General features: G+C 31.8%; 2 protein-coding genes and 1 pseudogene across 3 annotated transcripts; 1 reads left to right on the forward strand and 2 right to left on the reverse strand.

Annotated features, from left to right (window-relative positions):
• Nucleotides 1–4,563: 4,563 nt before the first annotated feature.
• On the forward strand, nt 4,564–6,009 carry LOC146925576 (F-box/kelch-repeat protein At3g06240-like; annotated as a pseudogene).
• A 324-nt stretch (nt 6,010–6,333) lies between these two features.
• Nucleotides 6,334–11,275, reverse strand: LOC146925577 (UDP-Glycosyltransferase superfamily protein). Its single transcript, XM_085710455.1, has 2 exons — nt 10,725–11,275; nt 6,334–7,514 (listed from the first exon to the last, which is right to left on the reverse strand). The coding sequence occupies exons 1-2, from the start codon at nt 11,197–11,199 to the stop codon at nt 6,610–6,612; spliced, it is 1,380 nt and encodes a 459-aa protein (XP_085566581.1). The 5' UTR covers nt 11,200–11,275; the 3' UTR covers nt 6,334–6,609.
• Nucleotides 11,276–14,986: 3,711 nt separating this feature from the next.
• On the reverse strand, nt 14,987–22,817 carry BSK1 (BR-signaling kinase 1). 2 transcript variants are annotated; one of them, XM_085710457.1, is made up of 8 exons: nt 22,209–22,817; nt 21,978–22,111; nt 21,756–21,861; nt 21,577–21,662; nt 20,122–20,292; nt 15,972–16,136; nt 15,775–15,888; nt 14,987–15,682 (listed from the first exon to the last, which is right to left on the reverse strand). In XM_085710457.1, the coding sequence occupies exons 1-8, from the start codon at nt 22,729–22,731 to the stop codon at nt 15,428–15,430; spliced, it is 1,554 nt and encodes a 517-aa protein (XP_085566583.1). In that variant the 5' UTR covers nt 22,732–22,817; the 3' UTR covers nt 14,987–15,427. The 2 variants fall into 2 exon arrangements, with proteins under 2 accessions (XP_085566583.1, XP_085566582.1); XM_085710456.1 differs by having other exon boundaries at nt 20,122–20,310.
• Between the last annotated feature and the right edge of the window lie 562 nt (nt 22,818–23,379).

A 23,379-nucleotide genomic window follows, 5' to 3' on the forward strand; every position in this document is an offset into this window, starting at 1 on the left:
TCCATTATATGAGAATTTTCTAAAGACTAATTTTCGTTCTATCAGAATCATTTAAAGGCTAACTACCGTTTTATGAGAATCTTCTAAAGATTAACATACCGTTCTATGAGAATCTTTCAAAGACTAACTATATCATTCCATGAGAATCTTTCAAAGATTAACTTCCGTTTTATAAAAATATTTCAAAGACTAACTTCCGTTCTATGAGAATCTTCTAAAGACTAACTTCCGTTCTATGAGAATTATTCAAAGGCTAACTTCCATTCTATGAGAATATTCTAAAGGCTAACCTCTCATTCTATGAGAATCTTTCAAAGACTAACTATCATTTTATGAGAATCTTTCAAGGACTAACTTTCGTTTTATGAAAATCTTTCAAAGACTAAATTTCATTCTATGAGAATTTTCTAAAGACTTCTGTTTTATAAGAATCATTCAAATGTTAACTTCCGTTCCATGAGAATCTTCTAAAGACTAACCTCTCATTTTATGAGAATGTTTCAAAGGTTGACTATCATTATATGAGAATATTTCAAGGACTAACTTTCGTTTTATGAAAATTTTTCAAATACTAACTTCCACTCAATGAGATTTTTCTAAAGACTAACTTCCCTTCTATAAGAATCATTCAAAGACTAACTTCCGTTCTATGAGAATCTTCTAAAGACTAACATCCCGTTCTATGAGAATCTTTCAAAGACTGACTATCATTATATGAGAATCTTCTAAAGATTAACTTTCGGTCTATGAAATTTTTTAAAAGACTAATGATATATGTGGTACATATTATGAACCACATGCTTCATTATTTGAATAAACCTAAAAAGTAAAATTTGCTTATAATTAGAAACAGAGGGTGTATCATATAAGATGTTGTTTGATTCGTCTCGATGAATATTTTCAAAATATTAAATTTTCATATTTTTTTTAAATAGGTAATTAAAGATAAAAATATGCATTGGTATGTCTGTCAGAGTCAACTAGATTATCTAATAAGGGACGGAGTGAGTAGATTTTTAGTTATAATCCAAATCAAAATTTCATAAAAGAAAAACGGTTAATAATTTTCAAATGTTATCGCAATAAAAATAGCGGAAAGACGAGCATGTGAGTATTCGTTTTTTCGCTAGTATTTATAAAGACGAAAAACATATTTAACCTTTAATTTTACATGAAAAAGAGATATTATGAATTAATTTAAAACGGGAGGAGTGTATTTTTATTCTTTTCTTGGTGCATTTTGAATGAATTAATATGTTCAAAGCAGTGAACAGAACAATTAATAAAAAAGTGGCTTTTATTATAATTGTTTAATAGCTATCGACCGGCTCATGCCTTTTTTTTACATCCTTATTTATTAATTTTGTTACACCTGCAATAACTTAACCTAATTTTTTCCCTCTCATTTGCTTTATTATGTTTGCAATTATTTAACCTAACAAATTCCATCTAAAAAAATGCATCACACCAATTTCATTCCTATCCTCTTGCCTTTTTTTTTTGACAATATTTTGTACACTTATTTAAAACTAAAAAAATGCATTGTTCTTATCCTCTTGCCTTAATTTTTTGACAATATTTTGTACACTTATTTAAAACTAAAAAAATGCATCTTTCCTATCCTCTTGCCTTTTTTTTGACAATATTTTGTACACTTCATAAAATTTCATAAAATGCATCGTTCTTATTTACCGAATTATTGATAGGATTACCGAATTTTCTCTTATAATATTTTCAGATTTCATACATTTTATGAAGTGTTTTATTTTGTCTACTACGGATTATCACGCGTTATTTTTTTCACTGTAACCAATTATATATTGCATTTTATTATTTGTATGTCAATCACTCATGTGTTATAAAATTGACAATTGTTTGTTATGAAAGTGACTGAGTGTGCAAAAAAATAGAAATATGTTGGAATAGATTGTAGAATGTCCCTACCACCTGAATTATGCTCACTGAACTATGAATAGATGATTTATATAATTATTATAATAATTTTTTTAAGGATAATTATTATAATACTTTTTTTAAGGAATTATTATAATACTTATTACCTACTGCTATGTGTAAGACATAGTACATGAACCGACAATTACAGGTAAGATCACTTTTTCAAAAAAAAAAAGAAGGTAAAATCACGTCTTGCACCGTGCATGACCTACTAGCCTTGCGCACGCTAAACGGCGCCCAAATATATATACTACATATTGTTACCATGAACAAACTTGTTTTATGCTTTTTTATTGTTTTATCCTTGGCAATGAGTGATGCTGCTCATATAATTAAATTGATCAAATGCTAAGGAAGAGTAACCTATATTAATAAAATAATATGAAAATACTGTTTTTTGTGGAAGTAACAAAATAATATGGAAATATTGTTTTTTGTGGAAGGGATATGAAAATACTTAACAATCTTTGTCGGTTGTATTGAGGGGAACAACACAAATATGCAACATAAAATCGGCTGTTAAAAAAGTAACATGAGTTTTTCTTTTGTGCTAGTTTTTTGTGAGTTTGATATGTGGCTAACGGAGGTAAAATAGGGTTAACGGAGACGATTAGTGACATGGATTAGTAATCCACATGTTATTTTATAATTGGCTAACAATAAGAACAGTTCATAAGGAATTGTGTGTAAGTTTTCTCCTTAAATTAAATTTATTCTTATCTATTTGTTACATGTGTTATTTGTATTTAAAATTAAAATTAAAAATTAAGGGTATTTTTGGAAAGAAAATTCCAACCTAAAAGTGTGCTGAAATGGATAATTTTCTTTATATATGGTATAGAAGAAGATATATTTTGTGATAACACTTCGATTTTTAGAGGAATAGAGTCTTATATTATTTATTATATAAATATAAAAGTAGTCCGTCAAAAAAAGAAAAAAATAGAACTAGAAGTACTTTATTTTGTTTAGTCAAATGATTGATGAATTTCCATAAACACAAATGATTTGGGAACACTCAAGTTCATGTATTCATGGTTGGTATGCCAAACTCTTAATTATTAGGGCCCCAATCTCTTAAGAACAAAAAGATTAACAAAACAATAAAACATAATTTTTTATTTGTTACGAAATCTTCATCTAAAACTTGTAAAAACAACTATGATATCATGAATTTGAATCCATGTTTTCTTAAAAAAAAAAAAAAAATGAATCCATGTGAAAGCCTATAACATAACACAATTTCAACATTTGCCACTTGATCTTACTACAATTAAAAAACGACATATATTTATTTAAGAAGAAAGCACAAACGTGAAAAAGAAAAAAAAAAAGTATTAGCCATCAATAGAATGCCTTGTAAAAAAAACATCAATAGAATATAATAACTAGGGAAATGCTAACCGGTGCCTTCGGGGCACTGGTTAAGGATATGAAAAAGGAAATTATATAGTAATTAATGCATTAAAATTGTGTAATTAATTTATAATAAAGTCAAAAACAATTTCCTTTTATTGTAATAATTCCCTTTTATGGTATGCTTAAACAGTGTCCCGGAGTGTTCCGGAGGCACCGGTTAGCAGGACCCTAATAACTAATAAGACCAAAAAGGATATAGCTCACCCAAGACCAATAAAGATATAGAGAATCCAAATATTTACGTTAAGTTTTTATGGTACATCTCTTATAAATAAGTTTTTTTTGTTTGAAAGAATCTCTTCTTAATTAAGTTATCTCACACACATTAAAATCCCTTAAATGTTTAGACCAGAAAAGCAATTACTTTAAATAGGATAAAAGGTAATATAATTTTATTCTATGATCTTTTTTTAGAGGTATTCTATGATTACTTGTCTATTAAGTTATTAGAATATTTAGAATTACTTATCTATTAAGCTAAGAAAATATACTTTGTAAAAATTAATTTTTATGCTCAGACAGTGCAAAATATTTTATACATGAATCAAATCAAACTACACACCAAGATGATTTTATTAAAATATTTTAGGTACTATTTTTTTTTTTAAGAAAGTAACAAATTTATAAATGTGGCATATCATGACATGTTTTTGTTGGATATATGCATGAACAAATTTATAATGTCGGTGTATACAAATTAAGGTTTATTTTATAAGATTTAATTATATACATTGAGACACTATAGTGTGAGACTAAATTGGATGCAGAACTGAACTTTGTATTATCAGGACTCATTTTTTCTAAGAATCGAAGTGTTAACAAAAAAAATTATTTTTTTTGAGAATCGAAGTGTAAACAAAAAAAAATTGGATGCATAAGAGAATATTTTTACACCATCAATGCATAAAAGTCATTCTTTCTATAATGTCGTTAGTTAATAAAATAATTTTTAGAATTAATTTTGTTTAATCGAAGTGTTAACAAAAAAAATTATTTTTTTTTAGAATCGAAGTGTAAACAAAAAAAATTGGATGCATAAGAGAATATTTTTACACCATCAATGCATAAAAGTCATTCTTTCTATAATGTCGTTAATGAATAAAATAATTTTTAGAATTAATTTTGTTTCATGAATTTTAAGAATTACTTAGCTGTTAAGTTAAGAAATAATCTATTTATATATGGCATGGCTAGTTCTCTCCTAAAATCAAAAAATGAAAAATCACAAAAGCCTCACTCACTAAACATCAATCACTGTTCTTTTTTATCTCATTCCAATTGCAAGCAAAACTCGTTTCTTTGGAGTGGGAGATGGAGAAATCTGTATCAGTGGCTGACAAGAAGTCAAAGGTAATAAACAATCTTCATATTCATGATGATCTTGCCTTTTCCATTCTGTCAAAATTACCTCTTAAATCATTGAAGCGTTTTGGATGCATCCGTAAAACATGGTCCCTTTTATTTGAAAACTCTCATTTTATGAACATGCTCCGCAACCATTTCTTGTCTAATAACCGTTTCGATCACAGTGATAGTCATACGTTTCTCATCCTAGAAGAGCATCCCCTGTTTTCGCTCAGACATAGATATGTTTACCAAAGCTCAATCTATTTGCTCTCTAGTAGTGATAGGTTTGAGAATGGGATTGAATTAGATTTACCACCTCCATTTCAAGAGGATGACACTAATATTTTTGTTTTAAGTTCCGCTGGTATTAATGGCATTCTCTGCATTAGGCAAGAGAAGATAAGAGGAATGGTACATGTATTATGGAACCCATCGACCACAGAATTCACAGTCATTCCAACAAGTCCTAATGAGTCTGTACCACCTTATCAACGCCCTAGTTTCATGTTTCATGGATTTGGCTATGATCGTGTGAGAGATGACTATAAAGTGATTCGTTATACATCCTTTTGGCATGTATACGACAAAGATGAAGATGTGTCATAAGAAGTAGTATCTTATGACCCCTTGTTTGAGGTATTTAGTCTTAGAAGCAATTCTTGAAGCATACTTGATGTCGATGTGCCTAGTGTTCGTTATGAACTACCACCCGGAGTGTACACAGATGGAGTGTGTCATTGGTGGAGCAAAAGTTCATCACATGATGTTGAAGACTGTTTGGTGTCATTTGACTTCATCAACGAGTTGCTTTTCACAACACCTATGTTGTTAGACGTGGATGAAAGTTGTGGTTATAGATCCATAGAGAGATGTTTGGTGGTGTTAAATGAGTCAATTGCTTTAATCTCAAATTGTCCAGATGCTACTACTTTTCATATTTCGATTTTGGGTGAACTCGGCGTAAAGAAATCATGGATCAAACTCTTTATTGTTGGGTCCATACCTTTCATTCAACATCCCATTGGAGTTGGGAAGAAGGGCAAAGTTTGCTTCAAAAAAAAAAGATGATGATCTGGTCTGGGTTGATTTAAACACTCAAATAATTGATGAGATTGGTGTTAAAGCTGAGTATTGTCATATAGGAATTTACAAGGAAAACCTTCTTCCGATCGGAGGAAAAAATTAGTTGTTTTTCTTTGTTTAAACCCAAGTGGTATATGACAGTGGGATTTTTACTTTGTAAACAAGATCATAATTTTGTCTATGAATATTCATAATTACACATCATCTGCGTACTAGGTTTTTCCTTTTTATACATAGAGATAGAGCCATGTTATATTATTTTACATTTTTGATTACTGATAGGTTGATATAATAGTTGTATGAACTATGGAGCCATGATATATATTACCAATTAAACTCATTCTGACACTATCAAGTGGTAACTGAAATATATTTGGCTAAACTAAATAATTAACCTCTTATTTGCCATCCAAAAATGTAAGTCAATATATATAATTGTACCAACTAGCAATGTCTCAAGCATTTTCGTTGTTTTTTCAATCACTAGTGACTGGCTTCTTTATTGGATCATAATGGACACAGAATTGAATCATTTTAATATGAAACCATTGAGTGTCAAAATGAATTGCTTTGGTTTCATGTTTTAAATCAAAAGAATGATGAGTTGTAGGAAATATAGTTGCAATCTTTATCCAACAAAATACACATGGTCTCAAATGCACATACAAGCCAAATATTTATGATTTACCTTGTTTGTTGAAAAGGACTCTTCTGTTTGGACTAGTAGAATTCCTTCGTACTATATTTTTAATTCATACGATGTAATTATTGATGGTGGAACAATATCGCCAATGAAGATTTTAACTAAAATTTTGATGAATGGTAGATGTTTTCTTGAGCTAGCTGTTCCACAAAGGATTTCAAAAGGAAAGGACCACTCTTATAATTATCACCATCTATTTCTATTCCCATGATTCTTTCATATAATGTCATTAACCGGCTACCTATTTCCTTATCTTCCATCACCTTTGCTATTCCTTCTTCAACATCCTTTTCACCAAACCCATTGAGTCTCAAACCAACTCTCCATACCTCAACAATATAGGCACAATTCACAAACTGGTCTCCAGCCACAGGGTAACACAACAATTTCTTTTGGAATTGTAATGCTTCCAATGTAGAATTCCAACCACAATGAGTGATAAAACAACCTACAGAATTGTGTTGCAAAATCTCTTTTTGTGGGGCCCAAGAAACAACCAAGCCTTTCCCTTGCTTGAAAACCCTCTCCAAAAACCCAATTGGTAATCCTTGACGCCAAGAAGACCTCAAAACCCAAATGAAAGGTCTCATTGTAGCCTCAAGAGCCAATGCTAGATTCTTCAAATTTGATTCACCAATTGGATTGACCCAACTTCCAAATGAGACATAAACAACTGAGTTAGTCTTTTGGTTTGCTAGCCATTTCAAGCAACTCAAATCTTGTTCCCAAAAGCTGAGAGTTTTAGTGAAATCATTAGGCCTACTACAAATAGGTCCTATAGGCAACACACTTTGTGAATGTGAATTACTAATACTAACTTTGGTTTCATTCGGAAAGGAATTCACCAAAAGCCATTTAAGGTTTCTTGATCTTTCTAATGTTCTCATCCAAAACTTAAATCTTGCTTTCCTTGCACCAATTGTTCCAATAAGCCATGGTAAATCTTCTGTTGAAACTACAGGCAATGCAGGTACAAAGGTAATTTTCCCTTCATGTTGGGGAAGCCCTACCAATACCAATACATATAACATCATAAATATATGTTGATAATTTAAAAGGATGTAAATTGTACCCAAAAGAAAGAACATAAAATATTTTTACTTTTTTTATAGATAGATAATAGGCTAAAATATGGTATTGGTCCCTGCAAAATAGGTCAATTTTGGTTTTAGTCCCTGCAAAAAAAATTTATAGTTTTTGGTCCCTGCAAAAATAGGCCATTTTGGTTTTAGTCCCTGCAAAAAATATTTTTATAGTTTTTGGTCCCTGTAAAATTTTTGTTTTTGGAAATAGTCCCTGACCCCAATTATTTGATGATTTGTCACTTTTGTGCATATGTGGCATATGTGCTTACTTAATAAAAAGAATATTATTTTTTATAATTTACATAGCAATAATTATTTTTTAATTAAAAAATGATAATAAAATAGATACAATAATTATTTTTTAATTTATAAAAGTGACAAATCATCACATAACTGGGGTCAGGGGTTATTTCCAAAAACAAAAATTTTTGCAGGGACCAAAAACTATAAAAAAAAAAATTGCAGGGACTAAAACCAAAACTGGCCTATTTTTGCAGGGACCAAAAACTATAAAAAAAAATTGCAGAGACTAAAACCAAAACTGACCTATTTAGCAGGGACCAATACCATATTTTAGCCTAGATAATAATACTCCTTTAATATCAACCCTTATGACTAAACCTACTCCTTCAAATACTTCCATTTTATTTCTTGATAGACAATTGTGAAAACTTAGGCTAGCAAAATATGTTTTGTTAATCTTTTTAAAAGTTAATCAAAATAAATAATAATTCTTGAACATTAATAATTGGCAACAGAGATAATATCGATCACACATGCATCTTTGACTTTCTGTGGTATATCCCTATCGATATATAACAAATAAAATTTTAAAGGTCAATATGCTAACAACTATATTAATCACGTTTCTTGTTAAAGAAAATATTAATCACGTTATAAAGTGCATATGCCAAGGGCTATGCACTATAGTTTTGGTTGCTCCACAGGAATGCAAACTTTTTAAGCATGAAAAAATTAATTAAAAATTGATGTTTATTTGTTTTGAAGTTAAAATGCATAAAAGGTATGACATAAAAAATGAATCGCTTTTAGTCGGTCAAGTTGAATGATTGATGAAATAAAAAAATATTCAAATATATTTTTCCATTTGGGACAATTCGAGGAACTAAATGGACGTTGACTTAAAGTATATCTATATAATGAATGTTTTTAAAGATCATGGGGTGTCTATTTTCTTTTGCATGATTTTTTGGCCACTAATTTTTCACGTTGAAGACATGTTGAGAGGTTTAGGTGATTTCAACAGGTAGAGAAAAGACTTGTAAAACATTAGATATTTTTTCAACAGGTAGAGAAAAGACTTTATAAAATATTAGATATTTTTTCAAAAGAAAAATATTTAGGTATTAATGAGTTTGATCAAAATATGGTTTATGATAGATTTCTCTTATCTCACTTAGTGGGACAAGAACATTACTTAATGAGATAAAATTTGATCGTTGTTGTTAAATAATGCTAACAACATACTCACTAATACACACTTTTTATCATCTTTTTATTGATTAAATATTATGAGTTTCATTAGATTTATTCGCGACACACATGATTTGATTGAGCGCTAATATGACTTTTACAAATAAAATAAAGGGTAAATTACATTCACCTCCCTTGAGGTATTGTTAAATAGCACTAACACCCCCTCTAGTTTTCAATTAAACATTAACCTCCCTTAAGTTTTATTTAAAAGGACAAACATCCCCTCCTTCTAACTACCTGTTAACACCGTTAGTTTGTCTTCGGTTAATTAACTTCTCATTAATTTGTTCATAGTGGTGTAATTAACTTTTTGAGGGAGTGGTGTAATTAACTTCTCTACCTTTTATTTGCTTTGATCCAAGATTCCATAGAAAATTGCAATGAACTCAGTAAAATGGTATTGAAGAGGTAGTGTTCTATTTAGTTAATCAAGATCAACATCCGATTAGCAAACATAGGGAATAATACATTTAATTGTATCACAATTCAACGTGGATAGATACAAGAATAAAAAGGACCCGGAGAGAAGGAATCCAATTTAAAATCATTTGAGTAATTCAAATTCATTTTCACTTAAAGAGCAATCAGAAATCTGCCCCAATTTTTATGCTATTTCTCCTCCCACTTCTTCTTCTATGTCTCAAGAGAGAGAGACTTAAAGAGCAAATCCATCAGCAAATACATTTCAATTTTCAATTGAATTTGACTATGTTGGCTCCGTAACTTCTTCCAATTTTGATGATTTTATTTCTGATTAAGTTCTAACTCGGCGTTTATCTCAACGATTCTGTCTCATATTCAGTTCCGTTTTGGTTATTCATATAGTCACTACCTAATTTCATGAACAAAAAAAATCTCCTTAATTGTGTAAACTATCAACATTCTGATTTCAAACAAGGAAACAAGGTGCTGCTTTTAAAGAAAGGTAACGATAACAAAAACATGATAATATTGTTGAGTAAGTGAAGAGGGTGAGGTTTTTGAAAGGTTATTTAACTGAGAGCTAACGGTGTTACATGGAGGGGAGGTTAATGTTTAGTTGAAAACTAGTGGGGTGGTTAGTGTAATTTAAGAAGACCTCAGGGGAGGTGAGTGTAATTTACCCTAAAATAAAAAGTGTGCGTAGTATGTGTTAAAGAATGTGATGATGTCATTACTTGTTGGTGTTTACCTCCCATGGTGAGGATAAGGTACATAAGGATTTGACTAATATTCGGTAGTCTTAATCATTTGGGAAGCTTGAAACAATTTTATCTTCTTTTTTTAAGGAGTTTTATCTTCTTTTCGTATTCCTCTTTTTACTTTTTTTTTTTTTTTTTAAGTTCTCTTTATTACTTAGTTGCAAACGAATTTGATTACCTCTAATATCATATTTTCATTTTAAAAGAAATTTAAAAATCATTATTAGTATTAAAAAATAATTTGAAAAAATAAGCGTATGCCCGTAAATTTGGCAAAACTATATTGGTACCGTAATTTTGTTGAGCTCTCCAAAGTATAAAGTATTTATATCTTTTTTCAAACCCAGATTGATTCACCATAACTCAAAGAATTTCATCGTCAATCTAAGTATGCATGAAAATGAGTCCCCACAATAAGGAAAGAAGTTTTAATTGGTAGATCAAGCAACAAACCTGTATCAGAGATGAGTCCAGTCCGAAGCATCTGAGGTATGGCTGCAATCAAAAGATATGATGCAAGCATGGCTGGCCAAAACCCAGCAGTAGGGATACCAAACTTGCTTGCCACTTGTATGGCCCAAGATGCCAACAAGTCAACCACCACCAAACATACATCATCAAGATTTTGATTTTGAAGGAATTCTTCAAAATGGTTTGGCATTATGGTCTCCATGGATGATTCAATGGCAAAGAAATCTGGTGTTGTACTATCCTCTTCCATTCCATCTGCCAAAGCAACCCACTTGATGATCTTATTATTATCATCATCATTATTATTATTATTAATCTTCTTATGAACATGTTGAGGGAGGACTATCACAGCTTCAAATCCTTGGCTTGCAAAGACAGAAGCTAGATTTTGCATGGGACTAACATGTCCTTGTGCAGGATAGGGAACAAAAACGATTATTGGCTTCTTCATATTCATAATTAATTAGTAATTGGGTACTTTCCAATTCTTCTAAGCAACACTAATGTATATATATAGTACATAACATGTTTATATATGTCGACTGGGGCAGCAAGTATATATACATGTGCCTCAAAATGTATAGTATATTCGGTCGATATTCAATTGGTGGATGACTTGGTGATATCCGGTTCACACTATCTATAGCTACCTAGCAAAAATACTAGAATGTACTCGTTCAAGTTGGAATATATTATTATTATTATTATTATTATTATTATTATTATTATTATTATTATTATTATTATTATTTAATTATATTTGCAATCCACAACAATAGAAACAATACTGGAGACTATGAAAACTCTTTATTTTAATTTTATTATTAACATTTTTTTTTTCAATTTTACCCTTCACTTCATTATTTTTTTACGGTACTATTTTATCATTCATTGCCAATAAAAACGGAAAGATGGACACATTTACACTAGTCTTTATAATAATTATTTGAGATATTTATCAATCATGAGAGTTAATTGATTAGCATTACCGGATAAAGATACTATATTTCTAATTCTACAATTAATTAATTATGTCATATGAGCTTAAATATGAGTGAATATGTCCATTTTAAAAATAATAATAATAATAATAATAAATAGTTTTTCGAATGAATTGAATTGGATTTTAGATTAGTTTTCTAAAATTGAAATAAAGTGAACTCATTAACATATTTATAAATTAATCTGACTGAAACACACAATCCAGACTTTAATATCTAGAAGAAATTTTATTAATTATGAAAGAAATTAAGACCTCCGTAAATAGATGATAGAACTGATCTTTCAAATTAATCGATCTATGAATCGAATATCAAACTTTTTATTTAAAAAATAAAAAAGATAAAAGAAACTCCATTAGTACAAGCCGTACCAATAGATGATAGAATATCAAGAAAGACAACAACAATACAAAAATAAAAGCTATACTAAGTCACTGACCAATATTCAATGAAACACACTAACCACGTGTCACAGTTAAGCTTGTTTTAAAATAACAAGAGCTCGCATAGGCATGTTTAGTTTTTCTATTGTGTTTAATCGTGTTCTATTATCATATGTGTGTATAATTAATTTTGGTAAGAGCAAAATAAGCTCTTGTTAGATATTAATATTATTCATATTAGAGTGAGATTGTTCATATTTCAATGGGGTTAAATTGATTCCTTAAAAAAAATGGAGTTAAATTGATTTTGTTTAAATAAATATTTAAACAAAATTATAAAAATGATAAAATTGTAAATAAATATTGAAGAATGAAAAGTCAGCTCAAAATTATATTGACTTGGCATTTTTATGAAGAAAAAAAATAAAATAATGAAATGCACGTTATTGTTACTTCAAATACAAGGCACTCTCAGATCAAACACAACAGATTCAAATTCATGTTACCATATGTATTTGCTTAGTCCACGCTTAGCGACATTATAAAAGACCTTATTATGCTTCAAATCCCTTTCAACCTAACTTGACAACGAGGTTCTCATATTGATCTTTGATTAACTCTTTGTCTAATAAAGATTTATTCTTTATTCGTCTTGATGATTTAGTCTTTTATTTTTTATTAAAAAAACATTTTATTTAACTAAATGATTATTCTCGTGTGGTTAATTAGCAACCCTAAGATGAATTATTCGGAAGAAACCTGTTTTGATTTGAAATAATTTTTCACCATAGATCTTCTATTTCTTTTTCTTTTTTGGATGTGAGACCTTCCATTTCTTATAAAAGGATGAGATACAAGATTAATTTATACTAAGCTTTATTTATTTGATTCTTTTGGGTCAAATATACGATATTGCTATTAAATAAGTGGTTTTGCTAACAAGCATTCTAAGGAGACAAGTTTGAGATTAAAAATGGAAGTTTTGTGTTGATTTTTTGTTTAACTTTCAAAAGTTTGATTATACAAGTTAATGTGTCCAATTAGGGCACATGTTAGCTCTAAAATTAATGTAAGGATTTTTTGTGCAGTAGTAACTGTATTTTGGAGTACACGATCCAATTAAAGTATTAAACATATTGTTCGGACTATTTGTATTTTTTTTACAAAAATCGGACTATTTGTATTTGTTAATATTGAATATGACAGAAATAACTTCTAGTGAAAGTTAAAATAGCAACGAAAATTTAGAGACGGAGAAAAACATAATCTCTTTCTAATAATGTCGTTAAGTGTTAGAGATATAGGAATTGATGATTAATTTTATTTTTTTGGTCTCTAATTTTCATCATTATTTCAGAAAAAGAATAGTATATTGTTTGGAAAAAAAAGTAATTACTTTTTTTTTTTTATGTTTGGTGAATGTCAAGTAAAGGAATGTTTATGCATCCTTAAAAAATAAAAAGTGTTTATGCATGGTATTATATATCGATAGATACTTCTGAATTAGCAAGTAAGACATTAAGAACATATTTTACATCTTTTGAAAAGCCAATAAAGGAAGGCTGCCCGCCCAACCCATGATGAGCTAAGGTGATTAAAAAGGGTAAGTGATATATGTCCTTTTGGTCTGTGCTTTCTTAGTGGGAATTTGCCAGAAATTATACATGACAAATGCACGTGTTTACCATGCAATGCAAATAGTTACATCATATTAGACTCGTGCGTCTTCTTTTAGGCAGAAGGAATAAAGACGAGGGTGGTCCTGGAGGGAAGTAGGACATCAATTAATTAATTAGTGAAAGAAAATCGGATATTGGCATACTAGTACCAATAATTGTTGGTAGCTAGAAGCATTCGATTTGAATACTAATTTTTTCGTGTGTTACCAATCTACTACATTACTTAATTTTTCTCCTATTTCTTTTTCTCTGTGTGACCAAAATTTTTGTATCCACGTAATAATGAGTTGCCTTTTTTTTTGGTTGTATCCCAAGAGTCTATTTTATTTCTTTTTCTTTAATAGCCAATTCAAAAACAAAAAAAAAACTACACATATACCAAAGCTTCGTGTGAATCAACATTTGTAAGTTGTGTCAAGCCGGGAAAAGAAAAAAAAAACAACTTTTGATATTCATCATGTGTCGGCCTTCCAATAAAAAATCAACGGTTGATATTTCTATTTTTACTTTCTTATCTAGTGTCCTTAACATTTCCCTTGTTTATATTCGATTTTGCAAGGGAAGAATTTGAATCGTCTGGTTTTCAATTAACGAATGGTAAAAAAATGACTAGATGTTCGCATTGGAATGGTATGAATTTTGTTCAAAAATAAAGTTTTAAACTGAAGTGTTAAGAGAGTTTTGGAAAGAGTGTTTCTACCTAGCACTCCACAATCAATAATTAGGAAAAGGTGAATGTACCAAAAAAATATTAGCACTCACCCTTGGAAGTGGGAAAAGGAGAAGGTACTAACATATAAAAACACGGCAACAAAATGGAAGCCTAACATTTGCAACATGTATTTGTGGCCATTTCTTGAGGTGTACCTTCGGATAAGTCTATATCAAGGGTCCCCCCCAAACATTTGGCACCAAAAATACAAGAAATGACAATCCTACATGCATGTCCATGTCAAGGGTCCCCATAATACACTTCATACAGACAAATACATGAAATGCCAAGTCATTCATGAGCAAAGTGTTCAAAAGTTTCTGGATAGATTCGTGCACAAAAATCTTCTTAGAAAGATTAAACAGAGAAGTACCCTAGAAAATACCTGTTTTATCAGCCAATATACAGAACAGCCCTCAATTTGAAAAATTTGTGTATGCTGCCAACAGCAATAGAGGCCAGTGCTATATAGAAGAAATGTGTATCTCCAAAATATTAATAATGAAAGACTTAGAGAGATTGCATATGCATTGCTTCATGTAGATGATGCAGGTATAACAAGTTACAAAATATAAATATTATGAACACAATCGCCTCGACTAGTTTAGAGTTAGAGTAACCTCAATCTGACACCAGGTTGACAGTAACCCTGTACGCATCAAACAATAAATTTCATCAACAATGGAAAAATCACCTTCACAATTTGAAGTGCATTAAGCACAGTTTTCAGGTTATGACTGATTCCTATAAGTTGGTGAAACAAAGTGCAAGTGCTATCTACTCCACTCCACCGGTGTTGTATTTCTCTGACACATTTTTTAATTCAGGATTCAAACGTTAGTTTTTGCTTCCCAGCTCAACCTTTATACAGAACTTGGCACCCTCAAATTAGCCCCATACCGTATACAAACTATGATCCTCTCGCTCCTCTTTGCCTCTTCTCTTCCAATGCAGCTGCCTCATTTAACATGTCAGCTGCATCCTTGTGCATGTTCAGCTTTGCAAGAGCAACTGACTGCATGTAGAAAGATGTGGGCCAGTCTGGATAAACACATTGTGCTTGCATTGCATCTCGTAGAGCAGGATCTGGTTGATCACATAACAGATAGCATAGGCTACGCCTTGCAAAAACTGTAGGTGAGACCATCGTTCCCACATCAATGAACTGCACAAAAGCAAAAAAAAATCTCAGAATAACCAACAAGCACACAGCTAAGTTACAATCATTGAACATGCCAAACTACTGCTGAATTGAACCTGGGAATAGTTATCAATGGCCGTCTTAAAATCCTTGTCACGGAATGCATAGTCTCCACGCTTCCTTGCCTCCAGCATATCTCTCATCTGTTGAGTCCACTCTTGGAACGACAACTGAACCAATCCAAATTCAAACCTTATAGCATGTTATCCAACCAAAAGTAGTAAATTCAAAACAACTGCACCATCTCAGTTACCTCATTAGTCCCTTCGTCATCTCTGTAGTGGGTTGCAACCAAGATCTGATGTATTGCAGTGAGGTCCATTCTTGAGCAGGCCTCACCCATTGCTGAAAGAGGGCGCTGTGGGGTTGATGGAGCTTCCTCTTGCTTTGGAATTCCAAGCATGATGTGAGAACGAACCTAAAGCATGCATAACAATAATAATCAACTAAAAGTATTGTTGCTTTTGATTTCTTTTAAACACCTAAATTGTCATTTAACACGGATATGTATTCATGAAGTAGAGAACCCAATGTGTACTGTTATTCGCTCATCTCCACTGAGAAATATATGCTATGGAGAGAAGACATAAAAATAGTTTCATACACGCCAAATAGATAATAGTTAAAAACCATAGAAGAGCATTGTTTAGCCACATCCAATACTGCATAGAATTAGCTTGGCATTTGCATTAAATCAAATGAATATATTCTTGTAAGATAAGCATAATTCCAAATTTAAAATTTATGATAGACAACAATGTTTTATCCAATGGCAATACGAAGATCAAAGCCTTCAATGTAATGAAATGGCATATCTTATAAACACTGTCCTGAGATTTTCCAAGTTGCTAATAGAAGTATACTCAAAGTAACACTGGCCTCATCAAAGTCAGAAGGCAGTAAAAGGCATTAAACATATAGAACTGGCAGCAATCAGTCATTCAATCAGGCGTAAGACATAAGCTAAGAGCTTGGAATCATCAAGTCTAACAAGTGGGTCATACTTATCCAAACGAAAATGTCTTTATACAATATATAAAGCTAATAGCGCATACAATTTACATTTTTCTGATTGAACTTTATTCATATAATTCTTAAACAGGTACCAAGCCAACAAACAGTGACCAATCCTTTGCTAAGTAGACTACAGGAGAAGTCGGCTAGAATCATACACAGATTATTGGGCTATTTGAGAACTTAGACCAACATATTAAACATGTCCAACACATCTTATTCTACTTCACAAAAACCCTTATCATATGTTATATGGTTTCAAATGAGTAGAAATGTCGGCCATAAAAATATTCTAATCGGAGTCAAAATGAAATTATGCAGACTTCCCAAGTTCAACTACATTTTTACCGTGTAAGAATTGTAATAATTATACGGAAGGAATACAAAACCAACCACCACCAAAGCCTTATCCCACTTGGTTCAATAGGTGAAATTGGTGGATGGATCAAACAACACCATAATGTTCTAGTCCAACGGAAGACCATTTAAATATGAATCTCCCAAACGGTTTGACCTGTGGTTTTTCGTAATCTTCCTAAAATTCTAATTATTGAACTGTCCTCCATTTGGTCGATCCTACTTATTCGTAATTCTTCATTTATCGCCACACATGCCGAAATCATCTTCGATGAGAATCTACCATCTTTCCTGTAATAAGGGATACCTAAAGCATTTGTGTCCACTGTAAGATTCGCCTCACTGGAACACTAAGCTTAGTCACTTGTTGTTTCTTTATCGCCTAACATTTAGCCTCATACAAGGCCTATAGCTTCTGTGGTACTTTTCTTTCACAAATGACATGCGAGATATTCTCAATTTCATCCACCCTGCTAGGCTCTTATGGTTTCATTTCTCTCTATATCATTTTGTATGATGGAGTCAATGTATTTGAAGCGTGAGAGTTACACCGTGATCTTTTCAAAAAGGAGACTTACAACATAGTATGTTTTTCCATTTCACATCTAAGCTGGGATTTGCATGTCTCCAAGGCTTGTCTCAATGTCAAACATCACTTATTTCTCCTCAAAACTCTCCAACTAGGCGTCTGAAAGAGCTTGTATGGATTTATCTTATATAATAAACACTGACATAGATGTTTGTTTAAACTTATTAAAATAGTTCATAACCTACCTATTAGCTCTTTGAGCTTATTCCAATAAATTCCTCAAATCAGCTAATTTAGAAAAAACAAGTAATCTAATTACAAGTTATTTTGGCCCGACAATAATCAATTTTGGCCCAAAGGGTGTCTACATAGCTAGGAACGAATTCATGTAGGGTGAACCAACAAATCTAAGATAAGCTCATAGCATCTTAGAACTTGAATTGAGCCTAACTCAACCTTATAAGACAAACTTGTAAGGTGAGAGGCAATTCCACCACTAATTAACACTTTTTCAGACCATATCTTATCCAATGTGGGAATCTCAATGGTATCAAAGCATAAAAAGTCAACTTAGCTTGTGGTGACAAAGAATAATGACACTGGGACCAAAGATAGAACATGACAAATACATCAAATACAAGGTCTAGGCTGCAGTTGGGAGAAGAGAGATCAAAGATAAGCCATACTTCACGGGACCAGATTGCATATAGAACTGTTGATGGGAGTCAATATACAAAAAGACAGGTGGGAACAAATCTAATATATGTTAGCAGCCAACACTCAGTGGATTTAGTCCCACATCGGATAGATGGGATTCTTGAGAAGAGTTTATAAAGAGGAGACACTCCTCACCCTACAAGCCGATTTTGTAAGGATAAATTTAGGCCCCATATGGAAAGATGGGCTAAAACGTACCCAATCTGTGGAAAGACATGCTGGGCTGGAACAGTATTACTGACATGCAATGGAAGGTATTACTATACTGACATGCAATGGATGCAATGGAAGGTATTACTATATGCAATGGAAGGTATTAACCAATGGAAGGTATTACTTTACTATACTGACATGCAATGGAAGGTATTAACCAATGGAAGGTATTACTATACTAAATTACGGAAGGTATTAACCAATGGAAGGTATTACTATACTGACATGCAATGGAAGGTATTAACCAATGGAAGGTATTGCTATACTAAATTACGGAAGGTATTAACCAATGGAAGGTATTACTATACTGACATGCAATGGAAGGTATTAACCCTAAATACTAACATGCAATGGAAGGTATTAACTCTTCAAATGACATGCAATGGAAGGTATTAACTCTTCAAATTTTTAATTGCATTAATCATTTCTTTACCACAATGCTTCAACTGACATGCAATGGAAGGTATTACTATTTTCAAGGTGATAATCAAGTTCCATGAACTCAACAACTCAACACATACACTCATGTCCTTGATTTATAACTAGTATACTAACTAATCCTAAGTGATAATCATACTAACTAATCCTAAGTGATAATCTACACCCTCCGTCCCTAAATATAGACCCTCTTGAGAAAATATTTTGTCCCTTTTATAAGACTCTTCAAATTTTTAATTGCATTAATCATTTCTTTACCACAATGCCCCTAATTACTTTAACTCATTTTCTCTAATCAACAAGTAAACAATAAATACTGTTATGGAAAGCATAAATTCATCATCTCTCGTGAAAGGGTAAAATTGGAAGAAAAAAATACTATTATCAAGTTTCTTTTTTTTTTTTTTTTTTTTTTTGGTTTGTAGACAAAGTGCCAAGCACACCTAGAAACTCACACACATAAAGCGGAGATCTCGGGTTCAAACCCGGATAACCACGGAAAATGTCCAGCCTAACAGTCTCGGCATTGCCAGTCGAGCTAGGCCTTACAGACTAAAATCAACTTTCTTAATCTCCATGATGTTGTCTAGGTTGTCCTTTATTTAGGGACGGAGGTAGTATGAGATAAACTCAAGATAGTATGGGATATTTATATCATGCATTCTAACACTCTTCATCAAACTAAAATTTTATTAAAACCGCAATTGCCAAAAAATGATAAAATTATAACGAAATGGCAAGGAAGAGCGCCTGGACAAAAAAAGACATGGTCAAACACCGTCAAGATAGAACTGGATACAAGATAGAACAGAGATTGACCAGATTGCATGAAGGATCAAAAACAAGCAACACTGCACCTGGGACCATAGACAGACTACATTGAATCTAAAATCTGTAGTAAACTGTTATTTAACTTCTGGATATTGAGCAAGATTCAGTTTTGCAATCAGCAATAAAAATAACAATATTTAGCATTAGAAGTCATATAATTTGAATATTAGACACTGAAGAACTTAAGCATCCAACATAATGGTTTAATTAAGTGATGGTGGAATATTATGCAGGCAACAAAGGTTTGATCTCTGGATTAAGTAAATAATTTGTTGCATTCTTTTATAAGAGAAAGGACACATACATCAGGTTTTGTATGCAACGGAGCAAGTGTTGTGACCAAATCCTTTGTATTAGGCCGCTCTCGCGGTTCATATTGCAAACATTTAGAGGCAAGATTGACAACTACTGTTGCCTCCTCGGTAGAAAACTTCCCCTCCAAATGAGAATCCATCAAGAGCATGTTGTTTTTTCCCTGTATCATATCAAGTGCCTGCAAACAGAATCAGATAATTCGATATGGCACCAATAAAAACAAATGAACAAATCTGAGTAAGAAAAAACACACCAATGTTAGGATAAAATTTGGATAAAGTTGCTTATATCATTATCATCAAACTATCAAATCAAATAATGACATGTGGACATTCTTTTAACATTAAATAACCTTCATTTAGAATATGTTGTTGAATATCAAAGAACTATCCCACGTATTATTTTGAGTTGAGAACTTGATGGTAATGATATAAGAAACTGGATGTAAATTTTGTCCTTTATGTTAAGCTTAGATACATACCATAGTAATTGCAACTTCAAATATTATTAGGGTAAATTGTACTCGCTTTCTTGAAGTATGCTTAAATAACACACACACGCGCGCTTTCTATTTCTTTTTTAAAAAAACATAACCACATGACCCTTATTTGTTGTAGAAATTGCACTGAACTTCCCTCAAGAATGTTTAAATCACTCCCCGACTCTATTTTTACAAAATTGAGGAAAACTGGTGTAGTTAAAGGAAGGTCAGTGTCTTATACAAAATAGAGAGGGCGTATGTGTTATTTAGACATATATCAAGGATGAGTGCAATTTCTCCATATTAATAAGTATCAATCTAACTGAGAATTCCATACCTCAAATTGTAGTTCATAGAAAATCATATTACATGTATTGAACAATGGTGTAATACCATTTATGATGCATTCATAACTCCAATGCCACAAAGTAAATAAGTCATAACAATAAAATTTATAGGCAATGTACTGGAAGTAAGAATTACATATTTGAGACAAAAAAAAATCAGGAAAAAAAAAATCTATTACTGTTTCCAATGACATATGGGATTCAGACGATAAAAATCTAAAACAGCAGGGAGCTTTCAGTCGTAATTTTTAATCAGTTCCTTTCTCTATGTTATGTAGTTAATAAGGAGGCTTAGTGAAATAATTTGGTACTGAATGCTAATGGGTTTGGATCTCACTCTCAAAATCTAGTTCAGAGGATGAGGATTCCCGAACAGATATATACATTGCACAGCCCAGGAACTTTGGCAATGTGGGGCTCAAATCCAAATTCATTATTGACATTCAACATAAAGTAGAAAAAATGCATAGCTAGAAATTTCATTCTTCATATGTTAACCCCATGAATTGGTTGCGGCTAAATACATTTTGTCAAGCAATTTTGCGAGGGAAAGTATTACTTTTCCTTGAGAGAAAAGTAGCAACTAGTTTGCAAAGGAGGAGTTAAAGAAACTTACATGACTGGGAGGGATGTGCTTGCCACTGAGTAGGTCAAGAAGAACAGTTCCAAAGCTGTAAATGACACTTTCAGGGGTAACCCTTCCTGCAACAATAAAGGAAGATATTCATAAGAGAGAATGCAATATTTATTAGTGCGTGATAAAACAAAAAATGAAAGAGAGAATTAGTAAAGAACCATTTCTTAAATATTCAGGAGGTGTGTAAGCAAGGTTTGTGCTATAACTTTTCCCATCCCTACTGTTCTTCATTAAACCAAAACAAGAGAGACGCGGATCACCTTCCTGTAACAAATAAATACACATGCATGATTCATTAATTCCTTAATTCCTTAGTGAGTCAAGATTAGAATGAATACTAAGCATGAAGCAGCAAGAAGAATAGAAAGAAGAGTAAAAACCTCATCGAAGAGAACGCGATAAGCATTCAAATCATGGTATAAAGGGCGTCCCTCAGAAGTACAATAATGCAAAGCTTGTGCAATATAAAGAGCAACTCTTAAACGCATGGCCCACTCAATAGTTTGATTTTCCCCTGAAATTAAATGATTCATTGATTGATTCAGCAAATCATCAACAACAAGAAAATAGAAATTAATAAAGAAGATAAAGAACATAGCATAGCATATTACAGTGAAAGAGGTGTTTAGCAAGGGTATCATTAGGCATAAACTCAGCAACAAGTAATCTCTCATCACCATCACAACAATAACCAATCAAATTAGCAAGTCGAGGATGACGCAATTTGCCAACACCAGAAGCTTCTTCAACAAACTGTTTTGGATCCGGCCAAGCAGCTTTCCCGAACTTCTTAACAGCAATCCAACGTTTCTGATTCTGTAACCTTCCTTTGTAAACTAAGTTAGGTGCCTTTTCACCGCTCTCAGAAACTATATATTCTGAGCTGAAATTATTGGTAGCTGCTTTGAGGTCTGAAAGTGAAAACTCTGAAAAAGTGAAAGATGAAGGATCTGGTGATGATGATTCTTTGTCTTTGTCGGTTTCATTTGGTGTTTGATTCAGCAGATTGTTGCTACTCCTCAGGTGTTGAAGTTGATAGGGTTGTTGTTGTTGTTGTTCCTTCTTCTTGTGATTATTCTCACTTCCTCCTCTTCCTCTTCCTCTTCTGAACAAAGAGGATTCACAACAACCCATTATTTTCTCTTTCTCTTTCTATCTCTAACTCTTTCTCTTTCTCTTTCTCTTTCTCTTTCTCCAATTGAGCAACTAGCTATAGCTATAGTAAGTAATTTCCAAATGATGTTTTGTTTTGTTTTGTTTTGTTATGTTATCACTTACAGATCATACATGACAACCTTTTTGATTGCTTTGTTTCACTTTGCTTAATCATTATGTGTTGTCTAATTTTTCTTAAGGTAAATGGGTCTTAGTGTTTCCGAGTTTAATCGATAATTAAGTAAATTTGATCAAAAATTATTTCATCCAAGAATCAAACTCCGAGATTCTTAAATTATAAAGGGTAATTTGTTGTGTTTACATTGTTGGTTTGTTTATCTTCTTTTTTTGCAATTTTTCGGTTAACTTACCCAAATCTACTATGTAAAGTTGTAATTAATTCTTACATGACGCTATTTACTTTTTTTGACTTGGAAGGGGGACCCTACACACCAATCTACTCAGCTCCTGATTGCAGTAATAATAATGATATCCCAAATTAGCTTATTACTACAATCTTATCCCCTTTTTGTTTTCCTTTTATTTTCAATCTCTTTTCTTTTCTACCTCAACTTAACTTCTTTAACCATAATTTTGTGTTACCAATCTTTCATGAAACATAAAAGG

Source organism: Medicago sativa, chromosome 5 (assembly GCF_051527215.1).
Source record: "Medicago sativa cultivar Bolivia chromosome 5, Bolivia_mono, whole genome shotgun sequence".
In the NCBI taxonomy this organism is placed as follows: Eukaryota; Viridiplantae; Streptophyta; class Magnoliopsida; order Fabales; family Fabaceae; genus Medicago; species Medicago sativa.

Bases quoted from the DNA above. Each gene is read 5' to 3' on its own strand.
- LOC146925577 (XM_085710455.1), bottom strand. From the start codon at position 11,199: ATGAATATGAAGAAGCCAATAATCGTTTTTGTTCCCTATCCTGCACAA. The intron at 7,515-10,724 runs GTTTGTTGCTTG...TGGTATTGGTAG, and splicing joins TGGACTCATCTCTGATACAG to GGCTTCCCCAACATGAAGGG.
- BSK1 (XM_085710456.1), bottom strand. From the start codon at position 22,731: ATGGGTTGTTGTGAATCCTCTTTGTTCAGAAGAGGAAGAGGAAGAGGA. The intron at 22,112-22,208 runs GTAATATGCTAT...ATTTAATTTCAG, and splicing joins TGCTAAACACCTCTTTCACT to GGGAAAATCAAACTATTGAG. The intron at 21,663-21,755 runs GTTCTTTACTAA...TTATTGTTGCAG, and splicing joins TCCTGAATATTTAAGAAATG to GAAGGGTTACCCCTGAAAGT.